This window comes from Lathamus discolor, chromosome 1 (genome assembly GCF_037157495.1).
Source record: "Lathamus discolor isolate bLatDis1 chromosome 1, bLatDis1.hap1, whole genome shotgun sequence".
NCBI classification, from domain to species: Eukaryota; Metazoa; Chordata; class Aves; order Psittaciformes; family Psittacidae; genus Lathamus; species Lathamus discolor.
In genome coordinates, this window is record NC_088884.1 from 118,650,050 (window position 1) to 118,670,319 (window position 20,270).

At 40.0% G+C, this 20,270-nt stretch overlaps 1 protein-coding gene across 4 annotated transcripts in view; it reads right to left on the reverse strand.

The window, feature by feature from the left end:
- Window positions 1-20,270, reverse strand: part of GATB (glutamyl-tRNA amidotransferase subunit B) — a 57,997-nt gene that overhangs the window by 27,366 nt on the left and 10,361 nt on the right. For all 4 annotated transcript variants that reach the window (XM_065692717.1, XM_065692737.1, XM_065692728.1 and 1 more), the window contains exons 3-9: window positions 14,285-14,398; window positions 10,950-11,148; window positions 9,919-10,041; window positions 6,607-6,720; window positions 5,456-5,540; window positions 5,082-5,126; window positions 2,875-3,064 (exon numbers count right to left, since the gene is read on the reverse strand). In XM_065692717.1, the coding sequence (XP_065548789.1) occupies window positions 2,875-3,064; window positions 5,082-5,126; window positions 5,456-5,540; window positions 6,607-6,720; window positions 9,919-10,041; window positions 10,950-11,148; window positions 14,285-14,398 (870 nt within the window). The remainder of the gene's footprint in view (window positions 1-2,874; window positions 3,065-5,081; window positions 5,127-5,455; window positions 5,541-6,606; window positions 6,721-9,918; window positions 10,042-10,949; window positions 11,149-14,284; window positions 14,399-20,270) is intronic.

Here is a 20,270-nt window from a genome sequence, read left to right on the forward strand (position 1 = left end):
ATCCCTGGCAAAATTGTCCGAGATCCTTCTTGACTGAAGTATTTGCCAGCCTACCAGTTTACGCAGCAAAGCAGGAATTGCATGCAGAAATCCGAGTACTCAAATACTCTGTAGACTGCACAGCTCAAACAATTGTTTCTTTACAAATAAGAAATCAGACTCAGAAGCTTCATTTATTTTCACGATTTATATAAAACTGTCAAAAAGAAAAACCAGTTTACACTTAAGAAATTTCAGCCATAAAGATATGAATAGGTAATGCTCCCCTCCTATTTCAGTACATTCTGTACTGCAAAGCAGGAGGTCTCAGACTCTCAGGACTGCAGTACCAATAGGCAGCTACTGTATGAGAATAAATCTCATGAAGCAAGCTCAGAAACTAACCTGCATGCTGAAGTATGGTATTGTTTCATTACAACTTCGACGTGTAATCCTTTCTCTAACAAGTTGGCACAGCACAGAGATTTTATATTTTAAGAGTTGTCCCTCTATCACTGCCATTTATTTAATGAGCACTCCTGGGCGCTCTAACCTGAAAGAAAACTCATTAGATTTGTGCATCTGGCCCTATCAGCAATCTCCTGCAACTTCTGATGTAGGCTTAACACAGCAACAGACATACCGTTTTCAGATGAATTAAGGTTAAGTAGTCTCCCAGTGAACAAGCAAGCAACTTTTATGGAAAGTATACATGCTGACATTCTAATGCACAATAAAAGAAGACCCACAATAACGAATGTGTTCACTTCATGCATTCAAATGGATGCATTATCCTTCTACAAGCTGAATCCCAAATTTCAGCTTGGAGCTCATTAATTGTCTTATGTGTTACAAAAAGGAAAAAAAGAAGCTAAAAGGAAAAAGCAAAGGCAATAGTGGATCTCAGAGAACAGGTGGAAAGAAAGGGCAGTTGATGAGGCAAATATATAGATGCAGGTGATAACTTCTTCTGATGCAGCGGAAGTCATCAATACTAGCAAAATTGAAATGGGCCAAGAAGTGTGCTGATGCCAAGTGAAAGGAGTAGGTGTACTGGGTCTGGCTGGGATGGAGTTTATTTTCTGAAGAGGGTGCTGTGTTTTGGATTTGTGACTAAAGCAGTGCTGACAACACACTGGTGCTTTGGCTGTGCTGAGCAGTACTTTCTCTTTCTCCCACTTTGCACACCACAGTGAGTAGGCTGCAGGTGGGCACAACGCGGGGTGGTGACACAACCTTGACAGCTAACTCAAACTGACCAAGGGTATATTTCATATAATGCCCTTCTCAACCATGAAAACTAAAGGAAGGGGATTTCTGGGGAAGTAGTCACTGTCATGGGTAGGAGACTGGTTGCGCATCAGTCTACTTGTGGAAGGCAGTGAGTGATGGCATTCACATCACTTTCAGTTTCTTCCCTTCTTCTTTCCTTCATTTAAGTGTCTTCATCTCAAACTACAAGTCGTCTTGCTTTTGCTCTTCCTATTCTCTTCCCCATCCCACCGGCAGGGAAATGAGCAAGCAACTGTGGTGCTTAGCAGCTGGCCAGGGTCAACCCACCACAGAGGGGGAAAAGAAGGAAAAAAAAGTCAGAAAAAAAGGTTCAGGACTCATCTACCCTTCAGAGCTCTCTTCATTTTAATATGTGAGAAATACGTTGATGTGAAAAAAACCCACATGCATTGTCAGGAGTACTGGCTGCAAAATCACATTTTGAAATAGAACGGTAAGAACTACTGACACCTCTCAATGCTATCTCTCTGCCGCCTCACAACTTAAGAGACTTCTGACTCACCTGCCCACCAAACACTGAAATATCTGCAACTCACTAAAATAGCACACAGCCACAGAAGCAGTTTTCCTAACAGCTTTCTTCAGAAGAAAGAACCATTTTTTTTCTGTAGAATCAGCTTCTGTACAAGTGTATTAAATAACGGACACACAAAGGAGGGATATTACGTAGTTATGTGCACTGCTCTCCCCACATTTATAGTCAAAGGAAAGGAACTCCTCCAGAGGGCAATCTAAAAGTACTTACAGTTCCATTCTGAATCTTACTCTAAAGAAGTCCTTCTGCATCCACTCATCACAGAGGTAACTAAAGCAGTACACTGCTCTAGCTTAGCTGGCTATATGAAATGTCTAATCTTGGGTGAGTATGCTAAACTCCCCACAAGAATTATCACTGGCAAACAGAGATGACCCAGTTTGTATTTAAGAAGTTGAAAGTCCTTTAGAATAATTTTGGAAGTTATGACATTTTGCTGTCACTTCCTTATTTAAATCTGTATTTGCCACATCCTTTGCTTTCTTCATCCTCTCTTCTGAACCTATCCCCAGTAAACTGCATTGTGAGGTTGATGTTGATGTACAGCCACTCAGTGTATTTACCTAAGGATAAGTCTGTGTTTTTTCAGAACAGTGTGTAAGCCAGATCAACATGAAGCTGAAAGACTGAAACATTGGGTTTACCTCTGTAGTCAGGAAAACGCATCTACCAATTTGTTAAATACTGACAAGGTGCCCAGCTTTGCTCCACACTCAAAGGCAAGAGAAGCAGGCACCTGCAGACAAGGTTTTTTCAGCAGGAAGCTGTATGTTTGCTGTAGGCAGTCATGGGTGCATCCATGTGCAGACAGACAAGATCAATATTAAATAATAGTTATTTGACTGCACCTTGCATGAGAAACACTTCTAGGTGCACCATGTATGGCTTCTTTTCCCCACCATTCATGTATATAGCTTCAAGATACATTCAGTGTGTGATTTGTATCTCCAAATAAAAGCATCCATAAGACCTGACAGCTGGTTTATATGACATTTGTTAATCTTTTCAAAAACCATGCAACTTTTGAAGTTTCTAGGCTTCTTTTAGCACTTGATCAATAGACCTACCAATAAGGTGAAGCTGTGTTCAGGAAGAATCCCATACTGTTCAACAAGCTTTGCTCTCTTCACACTGGGGAGGTCAGGAAGTCTCTCATGAATCCAATCAATATTTACCACTTGCTGATGGTTCATATTAGTTGGCAAAGATTTTGTATCGTACAGAATCAATGGAGGAAGGTTTGGCTCTGGCATGAAGCTAGTAAAAATGAAAACATCCATTATAGTTATTTTCAGTCAGAAGCTAAACAACAAGGAATAAAATGTATATCACAGGTTTATATTTACCTGGAAGTTGTATTACTTTTTCAACTAAACAAACTATTAAAAATTCATGACTTCCTATATCACTGTTAAGTACTGAGAGAACAGCCTCTGCAAAGCCTCTGTTTTCTTTGAGTATTTGCCACTGATTATTGAAGAGCTGATGATGGAAAAGGGGAAATTCTGCACCCAAAATAATAATAAAAAGTGCCAATAAGCCCAGGAAGAACAGATATGGGAACAACTCACTCCTGCTGCTGTCAGCCATGAATTGTGGATCTGAACAAAACCAGGATTGGACTGGCAGGGAAAAACCCAGATTTGCCAGCCAGTGGCCAGGAGCGAACTGGGCAGGTTGTAACTTTTTTCAGACTGGCATCAAAAGTCTTTATGAAATCCCATGCTGTGCTAAAAGCAAAGTTACTGTGCTCAGTAGGGTGCTGCCACAGAACAAAAGGCTCCCTTAAAAGAAGGTCCAATTGAAACCACTCAAATAACTGTGATTGAAGCAGAAACCATGCTCTTACATGATCAAATGAGGCGTTCAAAAGTATCAGAATAAAGGACATGGGGCACCCTCTACATTAACTATAATAATTTCTATTTCAAATCTGCCTAAACATAGATCTTAAGTCTAAAATATCATGTGCAGCACTAAGTCAGGAAAAAAAAAATAAATCTCAAACCCCACCACAGTTTAATACTGATAATAATCTTAGTACTAGTAATAATCTTTCTGGTCTTTACTTGAAATATCTCAAACTCCCCAGTTTTGTCTAGGCTTCAATGAATCTTCTGTTGTATTTGTTTGAATAAGTCTTGTTAAACAAGCCTAATGCCAGCGCCTACCATAACAAGGGGTTCACAAAATTATCACTGACTTTTCCACTGCATTTCTACAATCAGCAATTTAAAAAGTAGATTTTAAGTTTGTGGGATGTTTTCGAATCCTTGCTCTGCTCTAGTAAGATCAGTGGTAGAATATACATAGATTTAACAGGAACACAGACATGGCAAAGCTGAGAGGCTCTGAAAGTTCTCCTACAGAACTATAATTCTCCATCTGGGAAGTGAACTCTGGGAGTAATGGGAAGACTGTCTCTGGGATGAACAGCCAGGGAACTACTGGGAGGATCAGCACTAAAATGACTCTAAGCATGAGGAGGGACAGGCATGCACAGAGCAGGAGAAAGAGTGCCCAGAGCAGTGAATTATGCTACTCTTCCCCTCCAGAAACCACTGTGACTGCCTCCCATGCTAGGGCACTAAGCAGCTGTGCTGCTACTTTGCAACACTTCACCAGCAACTTGTTCCTAGCAGAACCTTGTCTCCTCACCCTCTGGCTAAATCCTTTTTGGGTGGCTGTTTATGGTTTGACAGCTATCACATCACACTGGTGAAAGGCAAGAAGTACTTAGCAAGGTTAGTATCTTCATTAGGTCTACAAAGACCTCAAGGTAGAAACCTGCCTATGAATGCTGACACACTTCAATAGTAGTTAGGATTTTCAAAGAGTGACTGTGATCTATGATCACAGAATTTAAGCACTGAGAGGCAGGGCCTGCTATCTGAAAACCATCTCCCTTGGTATTTACTTAAAGAGGGAGGAATACTTAACTCCAAATATTCTTACGTTTTATGTCAGGCTTTCTTAAGAATACTCTTGTACTGGCCACAAAGTAAACCTTCAACTTACCCATTTTGAGCTACGCACTTTGGTTTTGGGAAACGTCTATGGGTTTAGCAGAGATGAGACACCGTTCTAGACCTGAACTGCTCAGATTAGCACTGATTTTGATAGGTCTCTTCCCCTTCCAGTGGAAGGTAAACTTCCAATATATACTCACTGTGCTACCTTTACATGCTCATTACATTGACTACACTTAAGGAATGATCCCCTAAATAATCAGTTCTTGAAATGTTAACTTTATTTGACAAAATACAAAAATTACCGGTAATCCTGTTTTCCTTCTTTGTCTCTCATTGGTACAGTGCACCTAAATAAAGCCAAAACAAGTAAGATGTGGTAAGAGGTACACCACAGAATCAGTTCTATGGCAAAAACTTCCCTCATAAAGATCAGAAAAACTTCTCAAAGCCACTTCAAAGGAAGTAAGAGGACAGCTATTTTCCTGCTTGACGTAACCGTCTGCTGTGAAAAAGTCTTAAGAAGAGATTACTATCTGTGAGGAGACTATGCTTGTGAACACTAGCTTTAGAGGAGAGAAGTTGAGCAATACCACGTTACCTCTCCTCATCATGTCACTAGGTATCCATGGCACTCTAAAGCTGCTATTCCTGAAGTTCCTTCAGAATAAAAACTCACCCAAGCTTGGAATCAAAGGCTCTTGTTTCATTCAGAATTGTTCCTCCATTTTCAAGTTCTTCAATTTGCCTTTGTATTTCATAGTCTGACAGAAACAAAAGAAAAAGGAGTAAGCTTATTATACTGCATTATTAGCTTTTGCACACTCCAGTACTTCATTTTTCACTGCTATGCAGTAACAGAGTAAGTTTGTTGTTTTAACCTTAATGAAATCAACCACAGTAGTTACAGGCAGAATTATCAGTCACTGTCTCTCCAGAACTGTTTTCTTCTTTGCAAGTTCTCCTCATCTTCTTTCACTCCCTTTAAATAGAAAACATTTTCTCCCAGGCACTGCAGTCAAGCCATACATTCCTAGCGACCTTCCAAATCACCCAGTTGAGTTTTCTTTGGAGATGCAATAAACATCTCTTCTTGCTTATACCCAACCGGCATCTGAACTTCATACACACCACCTACCATACTCAGTGGAAAGCAATCCTCTACACTGGAAGACACAAAGCTACCGCTAACATATTTCAATAAACATGCTAGGTATTGAATCATCTGCTTTATTCTTTTTGCAGGCAGAGGGTTACCTCTAACAAAACTGCAAACTAATATGGCTGCTATCCCGAGTACCCCATACTAAGATTTATTCTGTCAGGAAAGCAGCAAGAGCAGGGCTGCTCCACAAGGAGGCATTAGCCAGGAGCCGAGGGTGACCATAGCACAGGCAGAGCCCTTGCTATCTGGTGCAGTCCCACTAGTCTGAACAGCATGGGCAGGGGCATGTGCTACTAACAGGGTTCACTGACAGTCTCAGTCAAGGTAAGGAAATGAGCTGGGTCTAGGCTCCATCCACAGAGTGCAGTCAGAAGCAGAAGGAGGTAAATCCAGAGACAGCATTGTGAACAAGACTACAGAAAGGCCCACTGGGAGACAGGGCTGAAAACTGGCACATACGTGACATAGCTTAGACCAAGTCTGAAGGCCTCAGCCTGAGCTTAAACAGGACTCCTGGACTCACAGTCAAGGCACATGGAAGGGACACCCAGGCAAAGCCAGTCAGGGCATTTGAGACCAGTTTCTGCACTCTAAGGCTGACACATTTCATGTCAGACCACATAAAGTGTCTACAATACTCTTTTAATGAAGCAACCATCATTTACCTACTGCTTTTGCCAGGAATCGTATGCTATTGATATTCTTCACTTCAGTCCTCACTCCATAAGGCTCTCCAGGGTGATGCACAGAAACATTGGCATCCACTCTCAGCTGACCCTCTGTAAAAGGAAATTTTATCAACAGAATAGCCTGCCTGGTAAACTAGAGTAAAAACCCTGGCATGCATTAATAAACTGCATGTTATGTGCAGAGCATTAGTAGCTTCTGTATGTGCAGAAAAGAGTACCAACCACCTCATCAGAGCTTTCTGTTTGTGATTCCACCTCAAGCCACTGCCTCTAATAATTCAACATTTTCCTAGAATAATGTTTTGGTTTTAATTACTGCTTATAATTCCTCTCGGAGAAAACTGCATGGTGCAGTGCAGCACTGATCCTCTAAGCCATACAGTGAAAAAAGCTTCTGATTCACAGCTCTTAAATAAAGGGAAGAATTAGACAAGCAAGTGGTGGATTGTGAGCTTCCATTCCTCTAAAAACAGCAAACCCCCACATTTTTGGAATTCTAGCTTGATGGGTACATATTGCCCTAGCATGGAACACAAGAACCTACAGTTATGTTGAACAGATTTACTAAGGTGTTCTTGGAAATTTACAGCTCAAGGACAAACTGTGAGTAGCAGATTTTGTTGTAATTTTCTCCCTCTCCTGCAAGAAACTGCAGTTCCACCCCCACCCCCAATTCCCCTGGTTGCCAAAACCTGAAACTGAATACAAAGTTTTATATAAAAGCAGCCTGCACTTTTAGTCCAAAATGGACTAACGTGAAATCTCTAAACTTGAAGATCTTTAATGACTCAACCAGAAGTAACTCGTAATTGTATCTTTCCCAGCTTTGTCCCTCTAAAGACATCCCTTCTGAGAAGAAAAAGCTTGCCACAGTATATCAACTAGTAGGAATAAACAAACAGGAGAGGTTGTATTAAAAAGAATCATCATTTCTCCCATACTGCACAGTGAACATGTATAGCCTTCCTCTTTTCTAACTGTATTTCAAAGACAGATAAAAAGAAACAAAACACTTCCTGTTTAGATAGGGTAGCACTATTAAAGAGAGCGCAAAATAGCTCAGAGCTAAACCTGTGAAGATGGCTACAGCTTCAGAATCCTGGTTTCCAGTCAATAGATGTAAATTGACTAGAGGGGTCTTGGTACACTTTGCAAAAGCAGGCTGGATGATAGCACACTAATTTCCTCTCATAGAGTCTTGCCAAACATGCAAATGAAGGACAAAGGTGCTGGAATAACCCAACATCTCTTTCAAGAGAAGTGTTTTGCATGTGCTCCCTCTTTGGGGTGAAATGAGTACTTGTTCCAAAAAAGGAATAGACTTGTCCTGCCCTTGCTTCATTTTGAGACACGACCTGCTTCTACTTGGATGTAGATGTCAGTGTGACAAGAAAATAAAGTTAATCAGGCATAAGAAAGGAAAGCCAGGCCACAAATGTTCTTAAAAAAGCTTTTTTCCTTTAAACCCACTTTAAGCCCAGCTTCTTTCACTTTGCAATGAAATAATCTTTTCATCTGTTAGCTGTAATGAAATAACACCTGATAAAACTGGGCACTGGACACACAAGCGAAATTAAGGTAAGAATGTAAAACCTTTATCTGAAAGAAAGTTATTATGATGAGGGAAGACTACAGTAGAAAGCCCTTAAACCCACCACTTTAAAAACAAAACCAATCAAAACCAAACCAAAATTCCAATTTCTTTTAAAAGGCAACTATACTGGAGGAAAAATATTCCCTTAACTGGAACTGTCCCCTAAAGTCAGAAATCTCACTGTGATAAAAGATACGATAGTGCAATTCCAATGGCAATCTTAGGGCCAAATCCAATAGCAATAAAGGAGAGTATGCATCTCCGTGAAGGCCTTTGAAGAAGCATGCAAACTGGCTGCTTAATATTAACAGCTGTGCCCCATTAGACATGTGTAACACTAGTATTAGAAAAGATGCAGACACATAATGTCTAGCAATTATTATTTCCCCCCATATTAAATTAGATTTGCATCACTAGCAACATTTATTGGATCCCATTTATTGGGTGATACATGGACCACTCTGACTCGTTTCTCACTGTGGACTGAATTTGTTGCCAGAACAGTGAGGCCAACTGTCACAGGCAAAAATACAGTTTACATTGTACACACTAATAGGCAGCTGGTAATTGGGTGTATGTGTGGAGAGGATGAATACCCAAAGCTGTTCTTTTAAACTCTCAAGCACAAGCCTACTATTTGCTAGCTGTAATCATGGGCTGGTTGTAAATTTTGGTAACATTAGGACTGAGCAGAAGGGGTATGACCTGAATCCTCCAATTAATAGAGGAATATGAGACAGAGTTACATGTTAGGAGGCTGATCACATTCTGTGCCTCTGCATATCACTTATTGCAAAAATTGGGGCCTTAGGGTTCCAGAAAGAAGAGCTGGTGGCAAAAGCAGGGCTTCCCAGAAGAGGAAGTGGCTCAGAAAGATAGTAGCAATCTTGGCTAAAGCAATCTTGAAGGCGTGGAAGGATCCCAAAGATCTGAGAGATGTGTGGAGACAAATGCCAGCGGATGCCTAGTGACACTGGTCTCTAACACCTGATGCTGGTATCTGCAAACCTGCTGCACAGCATGAACACAATTTTCTGGCCTATCTCCCCAGACCAGTAGTGATCTCCCTAGTAGTAATACAAGTTGAGACCTAGTGAACATGATGTTGCAGGGGAGGAAAAGATAAAGTGTGAAATGATCAAGTAGGGTAAAAACTGCAGTCTTGCTGGTTCTTAAATTAACCCCAGCACCCATGTGCACTATGCACTGTCATTTACTCCATCTCACCCATGACACCAGCACAAGTTTATTGCCTATACCACCCTATGACTAGCTGAGACCTGACACAACTTACAAGATGATCTATGCTCCCACTATATTGTCCTGTCCTGTAACTTCAATATTTTACAACTAATCCTTAATACAGATCTTCTGCACGACAGTGCTACAGTAAGCAAGTTGAGGACAGACAGGGAAAACCACAACAACCCTGGGGATATTCCTTCCTGCCTAGACCTATCCTGTAAAAATATTGTGAGAGGCAATATAAAATCTAGCACCGCAAAGCTCTGCAGACAAAAGCAGTCCCGTACAGGCACCTGAAGCATGGCAAACATAAGGACAGGCCCTGAGGATTGTAAAAACAACAGACAGAATAGCAGAAGACAGAAAGCAAAATAACCAGAAGCTGCAAAACTCCTGGAAATGCAGAGAATTATTGGTGACAAGGGAAGATGCCCTTCCCCCTTCAGTACCTGCCATGACTGCGTGGCTGCTCCCAAGCATTTGAAGAATGAGCTGAAGCTCTCTGACTGCTGCAGCTGCTTCTTCCCCACAGCACATATCAGGCTCCATGACAACCTCCATGAGGCCGACTCCTATCAGGGAAAGAGACAGGAGATTTTCAACAATAGCTTTTGATCTTGGCATATTAGAGTGCAACTGGCTAAATACATGAAAGCACTTGGGCTTCTTCTGAGCTAAAAAAAGGAAAAAAAAAAAGCCCCAATGCATTATTCAGTAGCTCTCACTATGGGCCTAGCTGCAGATTGCTATAAAACTTTTCCTTCTATTTTTTAAAGGAAACCACAAACAACCTTCCACCCTTTGATGACATGTAGATCAGAAGGACACAATCCTCTCCTGCCTTTCTCTAGAAGAACTCTCATCCAATTCCAGGTTCAAATTCATCTATCTTGAACTAATTCTGGAACAGATAGAACTGTGAACAGATGCAGTCTAGCTTTTAGCTTCAGTATCCAGCTATGGACACTGGAGCCAGCTAGGCTAGGCCACCTAGGTTGCAACCCATGTTGTGTGCTAATTTAGTTCATTTTGTTTAGAATTTCAACATTTAAAGAGAAAATCTACATTTTTTCAAAGCTAATCATTACAAGAAATGCCTGACTCATGCACTGACAAACTCTATAACAGCTGCTCCTTCCAGATACAAGCTTGATTCACTACGTCTTTGATTGATTTATTTATTTATTAATAACAATGCATACAAAGAGCTAAAATAGCTGAGTGGCTTTATGTGACTGATGCACAGTTTTGAGCAAGCCGTAGCCAACTGATTTCTAACTTGCTACTGGCAATTGACATCAACCAACAGCAAAGGGAAGGCCAAGTATACCTCTGCTTCAAGTGTAATGGTCATTTTGATGAATTTTTATTGTCAAGGACATCAGAGTTATTATTTTCCACCTCTGCCCTGCCACCCATTCACCTTTCATGACTCATCTTACACAGAAAGGAGAAAAACAGAAAAATAATCCAAGCCTACCAGCCCTATTCAAGTCAACAAGAGTCTGGCTCCTTGTGTCATCATGAAGACTCTTCCCACTGTCTTGCTCCAACTGAATTTGTTTAATCCTCACAGTTTTGGTTACCATCTGGCTCATTTTGTTGTCTGTGCAAAGACTGTATGACAAAGTTCCATTCACCGCAATAGGAACTCTTTGCTGAGTGATCTGATAGCCAGCCTGTCAACAAAATTAAATTTATAATCACATAAAACACTTTCTGGAAAGCAGCAGCATAGCCAACTGCAAATATTATAGACTAAGAACAAAACTGAAAATGCAACATCTTCCACAGTGACCTATGTAAGAGAACAGAACATATGCACATGCAAATTCAGAAGTTATTTTGCTTAGCTGGAAAGGAAGCAAGGCAGAAGATAGGTACAGAATTCAACAGAAGTGTGAGAATTTAGAAGTCTAGAAAAAAATAAAAGCACTTCTCCATACAAGCAACGCAGAAATAATCAATAATCAACTGCACAACTACTTGCCAAGCATTACATAAATTTCACTGACACTGCCTGGGGACAGGAAATGGACTGGAAGAGGCTCTTCCACGCCTGTGGTTCTGTGATCATGTTAAATCTTGTCTGAAGCCAGTTACCGTACCTCCATCCCCAGACTGGGACTATCACTCATCCTCCCACCAGAATGAACATCCCTTTCTACCTGTCCATAACTATTCTCATCAGAATGGAGCAGAGGGAAGCAGGGGGGGTCTGTAATGTGTGTGGAATCAAGAAAATGAGAAAACCCAATTTCATTCATGTAGCAGTTCAAAAGATAGAGACCACAATCCCACATAAGGCACAAGCTGATAAATGCCACCTCATGCCTGGGACTCCAAAGGGGGAACTACTATCCAGAAAAGGGGGTGCCAGTGGCAAGGTATTGGAATACCTGCAATGATGTAAAAATACAGAAGTGAAATCAATTACTCTGCTGAGTGATTTCTTCCTCCTTCCTAGCCTGCTCATGCCTTCACTGATGAGAATTAAACAAAAAGCCTGCCAGATTTTAATGAATTGGGAGGAACTTTTGCATGTTTTGCAGGGACGATGAGCTTACTCTAAAATGTAGAGATAGTGACAATACATTGGGATGGAGAACAATGGTCTGCTCCTGTGAACAGCTCTATTTGTATATGCAGTGAAGTGTATGACCTTCTAGCCGTTATCACTATAAAGAAAACTATGAGAAAAATACAGTAACTGACTCTCTGCAACCTATGCTAATTGCGCAGCTCTTCCCTTCTCCTAAAATATCTCTTTAAAATTATTTTTTTAAGAACCTTAAATTGTGAGTGACAATAAATAACAAGAATCCCATTTTCCATCCAAAGCCCCATTTTCAGGAGTAACAATAATCCCATTGTCAAATGACTCTAAGAGCTAGATTTATTTTATTTGTTCTACATAGTTCATTAGCCTAAACTCTGCATCTTATCACAGAGTTCCTGACTTGACTGTTTCACAATGAAATGCAGGTTGGGCAGTTTATTGTCAGTGCTTAAACCGCAGAAGTCAGCCAGTAGAAAGCCAGAATTACATGTTTCAAGCTAGTAAAATGTGTTGGCACCTCACTGACCAAATTTCCATGCTTATCTGACCTAAGGATCCTGTACTTCATGTATGCAGACAATGACAGCCCACTTAGTCCTGTACACACCTTATTCCACCTCCCTTTCTCCTCTAAATACACGGATGTGGTTTCTTTCCTATGACAACATCCTTATATATAGCTTCTATGCAGCAAACTGGTAGCAACAGACAGTACAAGAATATGAGAGATAGCTTTCAGTTTAACAGCTGAAGCACCAAAGGTGCTTTGAAAACATCTCTGTGATGTTTTTGGTGTTTCTTTATGATGTGTAAACGAATTCTGAAAGTAATGTTTATTTCCTGCTATTTCACTTTCTTCTCCTTCAGGTCTGGAAATGAACTTTACGATAGTTTTACATGATAAAAAAAAAACCCAAAACAAAACAAACAAGAAAACCCAACATATTGGCAATTCAAACTAGTAAGTCTGCATTAAACATTCCCAGAATTCTATGATTCTAGTTCACTACAGAGCCCCAGGCAAAAGGGCCTCTTAATAGCTTACAAATACTAGAAAAGTTATCCCCAGAAACTAAATCAGTAACTACAACATCTTCACAGAACAGCCACAAGTTCCCAACCTAGAATAAAACAAAGCAGAAATCTCTTTTGAGATCCAGGTCTCCAGTGGACAATTATAATTCTTTTTCTAATGCAGGAAGCAATTGTATTTGAACATGTTTGGTGCAACTTCAGAATATCTGCCACAAAACAGTGGAAGAGAAAGTAATTCTGTTAGTAATACAGCACCTCTACACGTTCATTTGGAACCTGAGAAATCTCCCACTCTGCTTCTCAGGATGTCAGGGACACCTTACCTAAAGAGAGGATAAGCTAAAACACCTGATCTTTCTCAGATAAAATAGAAATAGGTTTTTTCCTTTGATCTAGTCATCAGCTCTTCACCCCAAAATCAGGGGAAGTAAAACTAGTGTGGTCCCTTTGACAGATTAGGATTCAAATGAACCTTCAGCACAAATAATCTGACAAGGAAAAAAAAAAGTTTAACATTAGAAAGTTTTCATTTCATTAAAATAGAAAAAAAGGCTCGAACTGCTGCATCCTGCTGCAATGACGGAAGTCACGTTCTTAAATAATTTCAGTATTTTTACACCCATATCAAGTGTGCCAAAATGCACTTGACTTCCAATGACACTTTCTACACAACACGAAAGCTACCAATGAACCACACTGCATGGACTCAGTTTCTCAGGTGTGGGTCTTTTTTTTTTTTTTTTTGTCAATTTTGTGGAACTACCGCAAACATTTTAAAGGGAAATTAAATATTTCTATGTCCTAAGCAAACACAGAAAGACACTGTTATGTTTATACCACTGGAACCTGTGTTTGTTATACATTCACTTTAAATGAAGGACTATTATCAGGCTGCTTTTACCCTAACAGACAATTAGTGCTAAACACCAGGAATGGAGAACTTCAGGGGCAAAGCAGCTCCAGCTCCCAATTCAATTACATTAGCTCCTGGAATCGTGCAGCTAAGCAAGGAGTCAGCAATCAGAGCAATCATATTCAATCAGTGAGCACCAGGGTACAGCTGCCTATTCATCAGGGCACAGTGCAGCATCCCGTTGGGGTGAGCAGCACACTGACTGAAAACAGAAAAAGCATCTCTTTACTCATCCCCTATGGCCATCTATGCTCCCAACCTGTCCTTTCCTACAGCTGTAAAGGGACCAGCTATACTGCATACTTACAGGCAGATCTGCATAGAAATAGTGTTTTCTGTCGAACAAGGACCTCTTGTTTATGCTGCAATTGAGTGCCAGGCCTGTCATCACTGCTGCTTCTACACATCTTCTGTTGATAACCTAAGGAAACATGACACATGGCTTTGCTCAGATACTCAGTATGTAAGAAATTTATTTCCTACACATTGCCTTATTTGGAGCACATACTCAATTTTGCTTCCCTTCAGCCACCATTAGATCTTTTTCCTTGAGTGGGTAGTTCTTATTCGTCATTAAAGTTGTGGTAGCTACAAATCTGCAAAGCTTTAAGAGGAATAAACAAGCCATTTGATTGTTTTGTCGTGCCACATAAGGAAGAGTGCACTGTTCTTGCTTGCTACTTTTGCAAACATTCCAGTACTTCTGATTCTTCAGGAGTGCAAGAGACAAGTCATAGCAAATGATAATTGAGTCATAACCAGCTGTCAGCTCATCCTAGGAACTGGAAACACTAGAGATTTGCATTAGGGACTGCAGTACCATTTCTGTAAAAACCTTAGAATCCCTGCAACCATAGAACCACAGTGAATTCATGAGTATCTACACATAGATTTTAAGGCTTTGATTAACCATGATGAAATTAAGCACACTTACATGCTTTGCTAAAACAGAATCAGAGACATATTTATTGCCCCTATGCTTACAAGTATGCATGCATTTCCAGCACCCAGGTAAACCATGGGATTAAGGTTCCTGCAGGATGCCACATATCTGGAGACCCACCAAGAACTTCATGAAGAAATAAAGGAGTTAAATGCAGTTTCTCATCATGGACTCATGACTGTCAGTGCTACACCCTTCTGTTGCCACAGCAGGGTCAGGATCCAAAGGAGAAATAAAATGCCCCTCCAAAAAGTACTAACAAGCAATGTTTCAAATTTATGTGGTGGTTATTTTTTTCCAAATGTGCTCTCTTCAATTTAACAGTTGGTTTAACAAACATCAAATGGATAAAACTGAAGACTGAATTTTTCTTAGTACAGTATTTTGAAATAAGAACAAAACTTTATTCATCTTATTCTGCACTGTACAGCTGCCAAGAAGTCAATTTCCACCATTAAAAGGACACATTATGTAAAAGGATCTAGATGACTTCATCAGCATTGACCAGAACATAAAAGGCTTAAATAATGTTTTCTTCAGGGTTTCTGATGGTATTTACTTTTTATATTCTCCAGCCTGATTTCTGAAAGCAGATTTCTGATTCCTGAAAACAGATTAAGCAGCTGTACATTTCCCATCATCCCATGTCTTCAGATGGAAAAGAAATCTCTTTGCTTTACTCATCTAATATTTAAAAAATCAAAATAATAAGAGATGATATGAGAAAATTTTAATGAAGAAGAAGAAACTTAAAAATTGCTTATACAGATAAGGAATTAAATATTTAAGACATTTAACGAGGGAACTTTCAGATCTTTAGAGTAGCTATATATGGCTAATAGAACACATCATCTGTTTGGCATGTTTTAACATTTTAAAAATTTAAAAGATACGTACAGCAAATTCTAAATGAGAAACCAAAAAAAAAAAAAAAAAGGAAGATCAATTTCTCTTTGAAATACTGGGCCGCAGCAAAATGAACACAGTTAGTCCTGACTGTAATCTAAACCAAAATTGGGAACTAAGAAATACTATTTCAGTATCATAGCTGCAGTTCATTATTTTGTAGATGCTCCTGTTTTCAACAATGCTTCCAGGCAGTAGAGATACTTATTTCCTTAATGTTTAAGGAAGCTTGTAACAGTCAAATTGTTCAATGCTTAAAATACTGTAATATTTCTAAATACATGAGCAAAATTTCCTCCTACTAAAGTCTCCTGACATGATCCTGTTTAGCTTTACAAATTACAGAGGACCATGCCAGTCAGCTTTTCAACAACTAGTCACCAGAAACATAGTAAGGCTCCATAAGGACTGGTAGACTCAGAACACCACTGCACCAAAGCAGTGAGCTGCTGTCTTGTTATGTTTCCTGATGGTGCAGGGGTTGTGACTGACTGGAATCAGAGAACAAGACAAAAACCCAACTCCCGAGTCACAGTCAGAGCCTCATAGCACATTCTTCAAACACAGATGGAGTTTAGTTAATGACTACACTACAGCTACTGCCCTTGCCCACTTGCTGTTCGATTTTTGCTTCAAGCAAGGCAGAGTGTATCTTATGCATGGCCCTAAGGGATACTACTGTTTTGAGGTGAAGGAAATAATTCCCACACACGTATGACTTATACCAGTGGAGAAGCTTTTGCATTACTGCTGCTGAACCATTTTAGTGCCTCTGGGGAAAAAGTGGCATAAAAATGTGAAGTATTGATTATTTTCTATGTAGTATTACTAATCATTTAGATGACTAATGAATATGTGTCCCTAGTGTACTGGGTCATACCAGCCAAATCACTGTACATGCAGCATTACTCACTCAGCAGTACTACTTCCTGTGCTTCTTTATCGACCCCTGTGGTGACAGAAGGCATTGCAAAGCAGATCTTTCCCACTGTAACATAAAGAGATGTCCACCATGCCAACCTGCTTCCTCTGCCCTGTTTGACCACAAAAAACCCAAAACAAGCTCAAAAGTTGTTTAATATTGCTCCATTTCTGAAGTAACTTCTACTACCCATTCCAGTGATCAAGGCTGTGTGCATAAAGCAGAGTTGTTTAAGCAAACGACTACTTTTCCTTCAAATAAGCCTAGCTTTTCAAATAATGTGCAGTGATAAACATCAATTCAGCATGTGAAACTTCCCATGCTAATGACCTAGAATAAGTCCTCCAAGCTTGTTTATGCAGTAAGCTGTTATTAAGTCGACAGCTTTGACTAGCACCAAAGATTTAAATACTGGCTTGAACTGACAAGCTGCCAGTCTGGTACGTTAGCAAAGTGCTGGCCTTGAAAGCAAGCTATGTAGTTCCTGCAACAGCCATGGACAAAACACAAGAGCCTATGAAGCCTTCTTAAATATTTCTGGTCTTCTAAAATGGAAGCATCTCTCTTAGGCATTCAAATGAAATGCTAGAGAGCTATCACAACAGGCAATGTAAATTGTTTGTATTGGAAACTCACGAAAAACCTTAACAATGGCATCACACCACCAGCACCATTCCCATTGTAACTACACTCTCCTGCTAGAGCACCATGGTAACTGAGCTCTGAATGAATGAAAGAACAATCCAACCAAGATGTCTCTTTTTCTGATACTACCTATTCTTTACATCTAGTTCACAAGTGGAAAGACTCCTTTTAAAAATTTATCAGCTTTATTTGCAAGGTCAGTTTAGTCAAGACCTTCATTTTAAATACGACTATTCAATAGCTATACAAAACTACACACAATAACTTCAGTGACACAAATTCCCACCAAAAACAAATTTTAACAGCAGGTTTACTTCTTACATTAACTCATTAAAGAAAGCTGCCCCCCTTTTGATGGGAGGATATATGTTCCTATATTTAGTAAATGATCGTTTTTACATTTTAAAGAGAGTAGGTATGCAGCTTCTTCTTTTGCTAACGTGTACTCTATTGGATAATTGAGCAGGGGGGAAGAAGAAACATCTGGATTTCTCTCCTGGAGAAAGTTCATTTTTGCTACCTTTTTTTAAAAATAAACTAAAACAACAAAAACAACACAGTAACAAAACCAACAAAACAATCTTTGCCATAACAATGGCACCCAGGAAGCCCTTATTTATGGAACAAAGTAAGCCTTGTACTAAAAACTAAAATCAAAATAATTTCCCAGAAATTTTAAAGGTTTTGATTCTAGGTCACACATTTATAATAAAGAAGATTTCATACTAATTGGCTATCTTAAGACCTTCATTCCTAATTATAATCATGAGGAAATCAGCATTAATCAGATTAACTAGAGGACTGTTTATCTAAGAAATATGTAATTTTAGCTCCTTTTTCTAAATAACAGCTGGAAGAAGGAAGCAGTGCAATGTACTTAACCACCTCTCTGTAGCCCAGGCAGTAATCTTTAGAAACCTCAACAGATATATCTAATCATATTTCCCAGTACTACCATTTCATATTGCTCTGATTTTTATTTGCTTTCACTAATGGATCTATTCAGTCTTACTATTCTTGCTGTGTTAAAGTGGCAACTTGCTCCAATATATGGTTCTTTGAAGTGCAATCGTAAGTTAAACTTCAAAATAAACTACTCTTACATCTACTCAGTCCAAATGTAATCGTGACTGTTCAGTCTGACACTGCAGACGAGTACTTCAATGCAGCATTCTTCCTTGGCATTCTCCCACGTAGAGAGAAGGGCGTAACTGCCTTGTAGCTACGCACATACAGAAGGTACATTACAATAAATGCAGAGCTAGCCATTTCCCAAATGACCCATTTATTTCAACAGGTGTACAATCAGACCCCCATCCTCCTAAGCATACAGTAAAAATGTAAAAGAACAAGCCAACCTAAGACCTATCATTTGTTTGGTATGCAAACAGCTCACACCTTTCAGAAAGTGAGGTCTCTTAACTGCAGCAGAAAGTCACAAAGAAGGCCAGCTTCAGTGTTCCAGTGTTCTCAGTGTCTTCTGCATTTCAGTCCAGCCCCCATTTCTCAGCATATTTCTTGCCCTAACATGAGTGTTATGCTCTTATCCCTAAGGAAAGGAGCAAGACAATAGGGGAGGAAGCACCAGACATTTTAAATTAAAATCTTAGATTAATAGAAAGAGGTTCCAGTTTAAGAAAAGAGAACAAAATGGCAACTCAGAAGCTGAAGCAGCAAAGGAAGATGAGCTCAGAAGGCATTAAATATACCTTAACATATTTTGTAACTTTATCTTTCTACAGTCTGGTACCAAAGATATATGCTGGCATACAAAACATATTGCTATTCCTAACCTCGTCCAGTGGCAGAGTTGGTTTGCGATGATGCAGGACACTCATGCAAGTCAGATCTTAAAACTAGGCAACTCTAACATTTTAAGTACTCAGTTCCCAAACACGTTACTTTAGATGTACTCAAACTTTAAGAGGACACAGTCTTTTGAAGCTGAAGATCTAGTCTGAGAGCTCGTATCACAAGACTTAGAATTGGAAGAAGCATCTTCCAGTGTCAGCGATGATGAGGAAAATTCAGCAGCAGTAGGAAGAAATGCTGACCCCTGGGAGTAAGAAAAACTGTAAGGTACCACCAGATATAAAGCTGTTTATGTACTGAATGATTCCTAGGTTTCTCAGCCCTTTGAGACAGGGGTTGCTTAAGAAAAAAACAAAAACACAAACCAAAAAAAATCAACCAAAAAAAACCAACCAAACTCAATAAAAAACCCCAAACCCAAACCATGGAAGGAAAATGCCATTCAGAGTGCATGGGCAGTGTGCTCAATGATCACACAGAATCACAGAATCCCAAGGGTTGGAAGGGACCTAAAAAGATCATCTAGTCCAACCCCCCTGCAAGAGCAGGGTAACCTACAGTACATCACACAGGAACTTGTCCAGGCGGGCCTTGAATATCTCCAGTGTAGGAGACTCCACAACCCCCCTGGGCAACCTGTTCCAGTGCTCTGTCACTCTTACAGTAAAGAAGTTCTTCCTGATGTTAACGTGGAACTTCCTATGTTCCAGTTTACACCCATTGCCCTTGTCCTATCACTGGATATCACTGAAAAAAGCCTAGCTCCATCATCCTGACACCTACCCTTCACATATTTGTAAACATTGATGAGGTCACCCCTCAGTCTCCTCTTTTGCAAGCTAAAGAGACCCAGCTCCCTCAGCCTCTCCTCATAAGGGAGATGTTCCACTCCCTTAATCATCTTTGTGGCTCTGCGCTGGACTCCTTCAAGCAATTCCCTGTCCTTCTTGAACAGAGGGGCCCAGAACTGGACGCAATATTCCAGATGCGGCCCTCCATGGAATAAGTCTATTTTTTTGTGTGGTAGAAAAGCAGCCAATCCAGTGGTATTGCCCCAAACCACCG